The sequence below is a fragment of the Parasteatoda tepidariorum genome, chromosome 2, assembly GCF_982258835.1.
Source record: "Parasteatoda tepidariorum strain Cologne lab strain chromosome 2, Ptep-v5.0, whole genome shotgun sequence".
Taxonomy (NCBI): Eukaryota; Metazoa; Arthropoda; class Arachnida; order Araneae; family Theridiidae; genus Parasteatoda; species Parasteatoda tepidariorum.
In genome coordinates, this window is record NC_141756.1 from 18,045,076 (window position 1) to 18,058,070 (window position 12,995).

Below are 12,995 nucleotides of genomic sequence, written 5' to 3' on the forward strand. Positions count from 1 at the left end.
AAAAAAAGTAAATTTTTTTGGGGAAAAAATTTTTGAGATTAATATTTTAGAACATGTAATTAAAAAAAAATTTCACTTAAAAATTTTTTCACTTCACTTTAAATGTATATAATTTTAGTAACAAAAAAGAGACTATTTTAGTGAGAAACCTTAGACGATATTTATCATTGTTGGTAAAAAATCGAGTTGATAGGCACAATTTTTAAATTTTGCAAAATAGATGACGGAATTTTACGCGAGGATTTAAGTTTTGTGTGGAAGAATACAATTTTAAAAACGATATGAAAAAAATTTTGGAATTCAAACTGCCCAAAAAATAAATTTTAAAATTATTCACAAAATAATAATGAGACATTTTTTACTGAAATGATTTTACCTTACCGCACGGAGAAAAAAATTCTGGTAAAATTATCGTACTAACTCGCAAAAACTTATCATGTAAAGAAAAAAAAAAGAAAAAAAGAACAACAACATATTTTTGGTTAATAAATAGAAAATACAAAACCGAGAAGTAAATTAAACCAAATAAATGGTTCGTATGCCACGCTCAAAGATATCATGAAAAAATTTTTAAATTTTGCCTCAGTTAAGAAATTTTTTCACATATTAAAAAATCTAAAATCATATTTATACTGTCAATTTTGCTAAAATCATTAACTAAGTCCTTCGGTAACACTTACTGGTGTACATACTGGTGTTCCCCTAAAGCCAGAAACACGGTAAATTTTAACATATTCTGGTAATTGTAAGCATACTTTTGTTCTCTGTGTGAAAGTAAGAATATTTTTTATTGAAATTTATTTCTTATGAATACATTAAAATAGCTTCGTGATATTAATCAACATTTTCGTTGTGTCAAACGATCCAAAATAATACTTAAAAACTTTTCTCGATCTTCTATATGAATGTTGTGAGAAACTCCTTCAAATTTTATGAGTTCAGCACTCGGAAAATGTTTTTTGATATTCTCTTCATCAGCTTCACTAAATAAGAATACAATAAGGTACTTATTTAGACAAAAAAAAATTTACAAATTTTCAATATAACAATTTGTTTTTCAAATTAAATATAAAATAACAAAAAGTAGTTTTTTTTCTTTTTTTTTCAAAGTCATTGTGATGCCACAATTGGCATACACATATTTATTTTCTATCTTTTAAAATATCTTTGATTTCTTAAGCTGATTTTTTTTATTAATAGAATTATATTTAAAATAAAGCACAAACTTAATCTTTTTAAAACGAACATAAAATATTTATTTCTTCTCTTCCAGATCAATGTAAGGGATACTTTTTATTTCATTACTTATGCAGACTTATATATTCACTGTCGCCTCTAATCGAAAACAAAAATCTATTTATAACTTTTTATTCTAATTTCTAACGGCTAAATGTTTCGGTTGCATGGTTGTAATAATTCTCATAAATTTCTTGGCGACTCGTGATCGCCAAGGTATTATTTTAAACCCAATATTGTTATGCTGGTTGGCTTTGTTTTGGCTATGCTATATTTTGATAATTCGCCAATTTTGGATCTCCTACCCATGCTTCTGTCTCCGTTGAGAACAAAATTACATGTACTTTTTAATTTGGCTTTTGACTAGGCAGGTTGTGGGGGATTCGTCTCCCATGGCCTGACCTATTTTAATATTATTATGCAAAATTGATTCATCTGAAATTCTTATGAATGATTTTTATATTTTGTAACTCGAGCTCTGCAAATAATAAAATAAAAGCTTTTTTTTATTAATTCTGATCCAGCTCAACTATTATTTTCATCACCCTTCTGTTTTCATGTATTCTTCAACTGGCCCACTATACCAATACACACCCTCCAACCTCACCTGCCTATCATCATCTCAATAAATATGGCACACTGAATCATCCTTCTCCATAAAATGGTGCCTAGTTACAAGGAACGAAATGGGGTTATCAACGCAAGTCTTTAAAAGCATCTACTGATCTTCAAATCCATAATTTTTTATCTTCGCGGCTACTTTATACTTCATACTGGAGGAAAATGCTTAGCGGTGAATTTGCAATGCTGCGAAAACTTATGGAACTGAATGAACCTTGACCCTGGAATGGTTTCTTTAGATCAGTGGTTCCCAACCTTTTGTGGACCATCTTGGGGTTGATTGAAACATATCGCCCCTTTCTCTTTTTGCTAAAAAAAAACCGTTCATTGTTGATTGTGAGCAACCAAACACTTAAAATATGCAATATTATTTGATTTTAATTTAAATTGTAATGCAAATAAGGAGTCACATTTATCCTGTCATTTTTATTAATTAAAAAAAAATTGTGCATCTTTTTTTTCAAAAAGAAATGATATTTAAAACGAAATAATCGAAACAAAAGTATATTTTTTTAAATTCATATTTTAATGTAATCAAGAAAAAGTTAAAACGTTAGCAACTAAAATTTGAGGGAAAAAAATGAAGATTGAGAAAGTACATTTTTACCACTTCAATGACTGCCCTGTGCTTGGTGTATTTCAAGTTAAAGCTTGAATGTCAGGTTTTATGCTCCTCAGATTTAAACGTGGGTCTCCTTTGAAGCAAATGCCCAACCTTTCTCTTTGCATTGTGAGCAGCTGGAAGACAGAACTAAATCCTGTCTCTACTAAATATGTTGACAGGAACGAGATGAGAAGCAGCTCAGTTTGTTTCCACAATTGTGGATAAGTGTCCATAAGCTTTACCCAAGCTAACTCGTAACCGTATTTTTTAAATACGACTTTAGCCTCACAGTCAAACTTCAAATCTAAAATCTCAGTCTACAAAGAGGAAGTGAGCTTATCCACAACTTCAAATGAGAAAGGATCGAAAATCCAATCCGGAATTTCTAATTTCATCAAATCTTTAAATCTTGATTTCATAACTGATCAAGGTGATGAGTAAAAATTAAGATTTTATTTTCGAGAATCTCGATATCTGCCATTGAACACTTTTTAAGAGTTGGAAGTTGCATTAGCTCTTTGCGACCAATGTTTGACTTGTAGGTATCAAACTTGGCGATGAATGAAGATATGATTCCCTTAGCCTTGATAATGTTCATTTAATTTTCCTTGAAGTTTTACGTTGATTTCCTTCATTTTTTTCAAGACTATGAGTGAGGTACGCAGTTTCCAACTTGCGTTGCAAACTCTCACTTAAAACAGGATCAGTGGTGTCGAGAAACTCAGTAACCGAATCCAGCAATTCGAAGAAACTGCTCAGTTTCCTTGTGAAAGCCATCTCACAGCTGTATGTAGGAGCAGGTATTCGAAATCTTCATCATTTTCATGGCAAAGTTCTCGGAACAAACGGTTATTAGGAGAATTAGCTTTTATTTTATTGATGCCAGAAATAACCAATTTTTCGCAGCCAAAAGTTGACGATGAATGACATAATGAATGGAAAGATAACTTCCGGTACTTCTTTTTTTAACCCTTTAACGGGCCCTTTATTTCTAGCAAAGGTAAATTAAAGTATTTTTGGAATTGAAATTGTTTTAAGAACAGTAATTGATATTAAAAAAAACTCATTTAGTTTATAAAAATGCCATTTTTTTGGTGGTAAACATGACCTATTAGGAACGTACTGACTTTTATTTTTCTTTATTTATAAAATAAATTCCTTAAATGCTACAAACTTCAAAAGGAATTATGTATTTTATAACCTTTATACGTTTTTTAAAAGTGACAAATGGTTACCAATTTTATTCAAACTCACTTCAAGAAAGCTGAAGTTATTAAAAAATGGAAACCTAAATTAAATGTGGTAAAACGTGGTGGTAAGTATACTTACCACGGCCTTCAAAAGGGTTAAGGACAACCAGACATGGTTGGAGCACCATCTGTTGCACAAGCACTTCCATTTGTGAGGGGAATTTCTTTTACCTCAAAATAATCTTTGACCAATTTAAAAATCGACGATCCTTTTATATCTGTTTTCAAGGTTCTTGTAAACAACATTTCCTCGTTAATCTCCTTTCTCTCATTTATGAATCTCACGTAAGCTAAAACAGCTTTGTTATCTATCACAGTTGATTCATCAATCTACAGCGCAAATTTACCTTCTTTCAGAAATTTGATGAGTTTTGAATCAACGTCGGCGACCATCTCATCAATACGCCTGGAAACAATATTATTGCTCAGAGGAACAGAGTGACTTATTAGATTTCCGCCTGCGATACCAAAACGTATGACGAAGACGATCTTGCTCTTGAATTTTTTTAAATTTTTAACTATCATAATTCTTTGTCTACACCAGAACCATAGGTTTCATATATATTTTCAATCTCAAATAGCTTTTATTATTAATATTATTAGCAATTTTTATCTTTTGAGTACTCGCCGCCCCCTGAGGATTATCGCCCCCTTGAGAAGCTCTATCGCCCCCTTTGGGGCGATCACCCCCAGGTTGGGAACCACTGCTTTAGATGTTCGACATTCCCCCCTCCTACGCTACTCGAAAGAAATATCTATTAGTTTATGATTCATCATAAAGAAGAAACTAAATTTGTTTTTCCTTCAACTCTCGTCTTGCTTCTGATTTCGTTTACATGGAACTTCATCGAACGTTCTTCAGTTTCGTATCCTTTTTGGTATTTTTTATAATTCATTATATTTTATGTTTACAACATTTAATTGAATTTTAATTTTTGTATGGCAAATTGATAGAGCATTTGACTTAAAAATTTTTTTAGAAGTTAAAAATATAATAGAAATTTTTTAATTTTATTTAATTACAACCTGAAATTTTGTAATTTATCCAGTTAAGTGTCATATCTGATCTTATTATTAGCCTTTTGGTAATGTTTATACAGGTGAAGAATTTATTGATAATTGAATTATTGTTGGAACTAACTTGAATTCTGAAACTTTATATATTTTCACAGGATTTGAATAATTTAGTTTATATTTTTATTTCAGTGATAAGGATTTAATTAATTAATATACAAAAGAAGTGATGTGTAAAATCAAATTTTTCCATATTTTATTTTCTATATAAAAAAAAATCGAGTGTTATATATTTTATTCGAGTGTTACGTTTTTTTTTTTTTTTTAAAAATGAACATTAACGATGTTTTCAGTGATTTTAAAGAATAGCAATAACATTTAAGAGTTTTTATTATCCACATTGATTATTCTATTAAATGATATTTGAGTTAAGATTCAAATTGCTAACTCTTGAATTAAATTATTTTAATGTCTGAACAGAATGATGCAAATCTACTTTTGTTTTCAAAGAAAATGTTTTTGGTAAATTAGAAAGAGTGTTTTCCGACTTTCTTACGTTTTGTTTTTGTGGATGTCATGAGAGCTTTAGTATTTTTGCACCTGATTTGACCAGTAAGCAAACTTTGTTAATTTGAAAAATATCTTCAACTCTTGTAATTCTTATTACAGACAATTTCTTCAAAACGTAACTAGAAATGATTATAGTGTTGGTTGGGTGTAATTTGCATGTCTTTCTTTAGGTATCTTGTATTTACAGTTCGTTGGGTGTTTTTGACATTCTACTTATTTATAAATTTATTTTCAAAAATTAATTTCTGCAATCTAATTAAGAATAGCAGAACTTAAAATATTCATATCATATGTTGGTTCATAAAAAGAAATTCAATTTTGTATGATTTAAATGGTCATTTTAACATTATTTATGTTACCGTTAATATTTTAGGTTGATCATTATCAAGCATTGCTATGTTACAATAAAAAGAAATATTTTGATTTTATACTGTTTGCCATAAATTGATATACTATTTATATATATTTGAAGTGCATTTTTAAAATTATTGTAGTTCATTTACAAATGTTCTTAAACTAAACCAGAACTGTATTTTAAATAATACTGATAATAATAATGATATACTTTATAAACCCTTATGCACACTTAAATTTTGCAATTTAAATTAGCTTCAAGCTAATTAAGTTACTTTAAAGTAATCATAAATATCAATAATTATCTCTCTAATTTTTTGAAATGTTGCAAATTTCAAATAAGATAACAATACATAAATATGAAATGTAGACATCTACACAAAAGCACAATAGGGAATAACATGTTATTAAAATGTATTATAAGGATTAAGCTATCCCAAAGTGATTCTTAATCAGTACTTATAGTAGTGTAACATAATTTCACCCAACATTTTTTTTTAAGAAGTAAAATAATAAACACACAATTACACACTTTTGTTATCTTATGAAACCATGTTAGTCTGATATTCCAATCCTTTAGAAATTAGATTGGTATGAGTGTTTGCAAATTTGAGAACTAAAGATTTCAGAATCTATATTTTTTTCTTTAATTAAAAGTTTTATTTACTGTCTCATTGTTGCTGTTGTTTTGCATGGAGGCATCTGTGCGGAATGATTTATGGTGATTTTCTTTACTTAGGTGCCAGGTAATTAAAATTCATTAAGTGACAAAGAGATATTTTTATAATAAAATGAACATAATAATAAATAAATTTCATTCAATGCAAGTGCATATTCAATAGGGTTGATCCAAATAGTTACTCATGAATATTTTGTTTTATCAAAACATAAATAAATTCAGAAATTTTATTATATATTAAAAAACAAATACTCTATTGATTTGAACAATGCAATTGTCGAATATTTTTAGGTATTCTAATTTATATTAAATAAGTGTCCAACTGAGCTAAAAATAAAATGAAATTCAAAAGAAGAAAAATTGAGCATTCATATATAATGTGATAATATTTTCCTTCACTTAAATGAAGTGAATTTTTACAGATGCAGTAAAAAAAAATAAATAAATAAATAACTTTTATCTTCTTGAATATAATATACAGCCATGATAGTATAAATGTTAATACAATGCATCATGTATGCAAAAATTCAGGTTTGAATCCTGATCATAGGCATGCTATAACATTAATTCAGAAGTTGATAGGGTTAAAAAAAAATTAAAAAAAACTATAAAATGACTTTACCTTGAATTTAATACTAGATAGCTGTGATAGTATAACTGTTAATACATTGTGTCACAAAGATTCAGGTTGGAATCCTGATCACATGTTTTCTAGATCATAGTTAGTTCAAAGGTTAAAAAAAAAAAAATATTAAATAAATATAAATATATATATATGCTGCATTTTTAGATAATTTTGCCTCTGAAATAATAGAGATGATTTTACCTCTTGAAATATAAGAGATGATAATTTTGCCTCTTGAAATATAAGAGATGATAATATAAGAGATGATAATTTTGCCCCTTATGAAAAAGGGATGACTAAACCTAGGTAAATAAAATAACAGTCTGATCAACTGTTTGTTTAGAGCTAAAATAAAAGCTCATATTTTTTTTTGAATGATATGCTCTGCTCAGTATGTTTTTTTAATAATAAACAATAAACTAAAGAATTGTATTGACACTTATAATTATTTGAATATTTGATAGTAATAAACATTTCATTAACTTATAATAAGAAATATAGAATATGATAAGATAAATTGCACTTATATGTTTAAATATTTTGAATTGTATAGGTATGTCAATGTGGAAAAGTATTAATGACAATAAAAAAAAATATTTGGTAAATGAAATGATTTTGAAAATTATATTGTTTGTAACTGATAAAGTTTTCTCAAATTCGAGGGAAATTAGAATATCCTGTCCTGGTGATGACAATGCCCAGCTAATTTCACATCAACATAAGATTTAATAACATGAGTATTGAAAAGATATATTTGAAGTATAACTTTATGTCATAAATTTTTTTATAGTTTTGCTTTGATATTTAGCTATACGTAAGTGTATATTATAAGTTCCATGGATATATTATGTTTTAATGCATAAAATCTTTTTGCAACATGGGGGAGATCCATTAATTTAAAAAATATATATATATGTATATATATACTATATATACATATTTTTTTCTGTGTTCAGCGGGGATATATGTGATGCCACAATTGGCATACACATATTTATTTTCTATCTTTTAAAATATCTTTGCTTTCTTAAGCTGATTTTTTTTATTAATAGAATTATATTTAAAATAAAGCACAAACTTAATCTTTTTAAAACGAACATAAAATATTTATTTCTTCTCTTCCAGATCAATGTAAGGGATACTTTTTATTTCATTACTTATGCAGACTTATATATTCACTGTCGCCTCTAATCGAAAACAAAAATCTATTTATAACTTTTTATTCTAATTTCTAACGGCTAAATGTTTCGGTTGCATGGTTGTAATAATTCTCATAAATTTGTTGGCGACTCGTGATCGCCAAGGTATTATTTTAAACCCAATATTGTTATGCTGGTTGGCTTTGTTTTGGCTATGCTATATTTTGATAATTCGCCAATTTTCGATCTCTTACCCATGCTTCTGTCTCCGTTGAGAACAAAATTACATGTACTTTTTAATTTGGCTTTTGACTAGGCAGGTTGTGGGGGATTCATCTCCCATGGCCTGACCTATTTTAATATTATTATGCAAAATTGATTCAACTGAAATTCTTATGAATGATTTTTATATTTTGTAACTCGAGCTCTGCAAATAATAAAATAAAAGCTTTTTTTTATTAATTCTGATCCAGCTCAACTATTATTTTCATCACCCTTCTGTTTTCATGTATTATTCAACTGGCCCACTATACCAATACAACCTCCATCCACACTGGAAATAATATCATCTCAACATAAAATGGCACCCTGATAATTCCTTCTCCATAGTCATGTAGATGTAAAACCTGCTTATTGTCCTTACGGAAAACGATTGCGTTAAATACAGTATAGACTTTCAAAGTTAATATTTAAGCAAAAGAGAAATTGCTTCTGATATATAATGAATTACTAGGTAGGAAGTTGGGATTAAAAACATCAAATCTTATTTTATTTTCGGACGAGACTTGCAGGCGTTTCCCATAGTAACCTTTCAATTTCTCTCTTTTTCCTCTAGCCACCAGAAGGATTTTAATGTTTCCTCTTTCTTCTCTTTAATAACTATTTTTTAAACAATTAATAAATCAGCATCGGCAGGGATGGGTGGACCATAGCCCGGGTATACACTTTCTCGGTATTCCCTGACCATATTCTCCCTGACCATATTTTTTTAATTATGGAGCGAATTTTTTGCTTGGCCGGTATGGTATTGATGTCAGTAGTAAGCGCCCCTCTTCGTGCGGCGGAAGTGACGTCATCATGGAAAGTCAATTGACTTTCCATGATGGCGTCACTTCCGCCGCACGAAGAGGGGCGCCTACTACTGATGCCATATACTGATTTTTTTTAAATTTCAAATAAAGAGTCATCGCGAACTAATGTAATGTAAATATTTATTTCTAATCCACGAGCGATTGCTCCATAGCATATTTTTAAAATTAATCAGTGAACATTATTAATGATGATCCAAAAAGCCAATGAGAGAAGAATGGGTGTTTCATAAAAATGTTTTACGGTTTAAAGAAAATTTTATAGCATGATTGTCAAAGTAGTAACATTAAAAATAAAATAAAAAATTAAATAAAATAAATCACTATTTTTTCTCTGTAATTTATGTAAGTCAAAACATACTATCATATACAAAATGAGTATGGTTTGTGTTGCGCATACTAAAGCACAAAATAGCAATTTTAATATAGCACAGCACAGACAAAATACAGAACTTTTTTTGTGCTTTATTCACTTCGATTTTCGCTTTATTCATGCAATCATAATTTTTCAATGCTTTTTTGTAATTGTATAAAATGCCTACATAATAAATGCATTGCTGGTCACGTTAACGGTAGGGAACACGTTAATAACTTCTGAACAAATTCCCAATTACCAAATTATTTAGCTTTTAATTTCCGAAATAGTGTTCACAACTTGTAAATTTTTAGAATTGAAAGAATATTTCGAAGAAGGAGAAACAAGCATGTTTCATGGATTTTCTAAGTCATTTTAAATTGGTTTTTACTAATTTTTGTCACGTATGTTTTGTCGCCAAATGTTTTGCCTCCATGTTTGTACGTTAAACGTATCCATATTATTTTTTTATTTCGAATGAGCTACAAAATCGGTCTTGCCGATGAGCAGACCTAGTGCGTTCTCCAGAGGTGGTATCCACTCTTTCAGGACCACCACAATGGATGAGATACCGTTGGTCATGTTGATTTGAACGTCTAGTTTCTGCCACACTAGATGGCAGCACCGAGACTCTATTTGGATGCTAAAGTGCACTAGGAATTTAATTTTGCCGGAAGTGCCAAGAGCCAATAAGATATCCATATTATATTTTGAAATATAACGTTTATGAATTTCTTTCGATTGCAAAACAGCGATGCTGACTTGGAATACATACCAAAACCAACTACTGAATGTTACAGCTGTAAAGTGTTCAGAGTTGCTATAGAATAATTATTATTTACAGTTATTTTATTGTACCTAGACACCGTTTTGATCCATACAATATTCCTGTAAATGTTACTTGTATGCGTCAGGATTTATTTTCCACACTGACGCAAGCAAAAACAAAACAATGAACAGTCAAAGTAAACACAATGTACTTACACGTTCATGAAAGAACGATTCCCATACAAGAAATAAGCCGGTCCAGAAAACACACCGCTGGGATCCGGCATTAGTGTATCGTAGTTTTTAAGTGCTTTAAGAATTACATCTTTGTTGAAACTGACATCGTAACTTCCATCTGGCTTACGCTTAAGAACATAATCAGTGTGGAAATTACTACCCTTTTCATCAAAGTGAACCTTGAAAACAAAAATCTCAAATAAGCATGGAAATGCACTTTGTATGGATGGGTGGTCCAATGTAAACAATAACAAGCGTCCTTAAACCGGAAGAAATTTAGAAAATTTCAGATGTATCCCTCCGCTTATGTTATGACTACGAGGCGATGTGTGAACAAGCCTAATATTCTATGCAGTTTTTGTTATTGTAATTTGGGTTCAAATCTAAACATAATTGTACCATTCATTAGAGCTTTCAGAAATGTATTGATTTTCAGAGGTCGTAAGGCCAAGAAAAATTTTGGAAAGTTAATATCTCATTGTGAATAATTCTTAAAGTTTGCCATGTTTTGTATTTTATCCCTAATTTGGCTACATATGAATGAAATGTCACCAAAAATATCTTTAAAAATATCTTTTTAAGATAGCCTAATTAGAAAATATTCTAATGATTATAATATTAATATGATAATGCTGAAGTTTAAAGGCTGAAAGAAAGAACTCGTTACATGTGAAATACTGCAAAAGATATGATGCAATAATATGATGGCGCGTTTTTTCATTCTGCGGCGTAAAAATATATCGGAAGCAGTAACCCGGAAGTCTTGAAAGAGCAATTTTACCACTAGCGCCACCACCCTTAGCTTTACACGATCACCCATCCATACTGGTGAAATTTTTATTTCAAAATTTTGGTAAAATAACCGGTATCAGTCTGTCCATCCAATTTACAGCATAATTTAAGGTGAAGAACTTTTTTTTAACCCTTATAGGTTTGAAACTGTTTACATCTAGTATGGTTAAAAACCATGAATATAAAACTATTTGGTTTTTTAACCATTTGGAACTATCATAATTTCAAAACTGTAAGGAAGAAATTTTACTGGAAATTCGAGGTAATTTAGCAGCTTTATGGTGCTGCCATCTATGTGTGAATGAGAGAACCATTTTCTAATAGTATAGAGTCTTAAATAGGAGAGTTCAGAACACTGGAAATTCTTCACATGTTGAAGGGAATGAAACAAATATTGCTGAGGAGAAATTCTGGCAGGGACTCGAATCTCTGTTCTGCCAGTCATGCGAATCACTGATTAGCCCCCTCGGCTATAATGTGTACCCATCTGCAATCAAAAAAGTGACTTCATCAGGTGGGCCTTGTTGGTGCGATAAAATTCTAGTTGTTCAACCGTATTAGGTAAAAGCAGTTAATAAACGATTTTTCTCACAGTTAACAATTTGAATACCATCTCATTTATGGTTACTTGACTGTTTTGTTTGAATATGGTAAAATAACAATTAAATAAATTGTTATTTAACCATTTTTTCGAGACATTTGCCAACAATGCGACATAAGATAACTCTTAAAACTTAGTATTTTTATTGAAAGCAGAACTATAAAATTGAATGTAGGTTATACACATTTAAATCGAACGTAAAAATGCCAGCTGAATTCGTTTTCAGGGTAAATTTTATATTGCAATAATACAATTAATTTTTAATGTTTGATTCTTGATTTGTTAAATTTGATTATAAACGATTTTGGTATTCAGTACATTCAGATAACACTGGAAAACCAAATTTTTTGTTGCATTTATGCAAATACTTAACCTTGTCTAGGTTAAGGTTGGAGATACTTTCAGGTTCAGGTATTTGCCGGTCTACATCCCCTAGGAGTTAGTCGCCACATTTATGCGACCTCTTTGTTATACATAACGTTTTTAGACTTCAACTTTTCGACAAAAAATAGAATAAAATTGTCATTGAAAAAACAAACTGTAGCTTGGAGAGAAAAACTGATTTCCAATTTGAAATCAGCGTCTAGAAAATATCCAAGATCCGCTAAAAAATCTTCGGCAGCAGAAAAAATTAATAAACAAAATTTTCGTCGGTGTAATTCAAATGAATGTTTAGAATCCATATTTGTTCAAACTAACTCATGGTAAAACTTAAAAAGTTGAACAAAATTAAACAGAGTTTTGCATGTTTTAAGTCTCCACCGTTTTATTAAGTCTGCTGCAGAGTGTGGGTCAGATAAGCGTCCATGTGAACAATAAAATACCGTGTATTTCTTAAGTACTATTTTAATGTTTTCAGCATCTGAAGTCATTAGAGCATGCATTTTTGAAATCGAATATGATTATTTAAATAAAGGGGAAAACATTCGGAGAACTGGATATCTAGTTTGCCAATGTCTTAGAATGGAAAAGTCGAATTAAAGTCACCATCCTTTATTTACCAGATTAAATCTGGAGGTGATATTAATTTCTTATCTTCAGAATAATAAAATAAAGTAACCG

General features: G+C 29.7%; 1 protein-coding gene across 2 annotated transcripts in view; it reads right to left on the reverse strand.

Annotated features, from left to right (window-relative positions):
- Positions 1 to 207: 207 nt before the first annotated feature.
- LOC107454825 (sn-1-specific diacylglycerol lipase ABHD11-like) overlaps positions 208 to 12,995 on the reverse strand; it is a 34,625-nt gene continuing 21,837 nt past the window's right edge. For both annotated transcript variants that reach the window (XM_071177201.2, XM_043051282.3), the window contains 2 exons: positions 10,520 to 10,719; positions 208 to 983 (listed from right to left, as the gene is read on the reverse strand). In XM_071177201.2, coding sequence (XP_071033302.2) covers positions 839 to 983; positions 10,520 to 10,719 — 345 coding nt within the window. In that variant the 3' untranslated portion in view covers positions 208 to 838. The remainder of the gene's footprint in view (positions 984 to 10,519; positions 10,720 to 12,995) is intronic.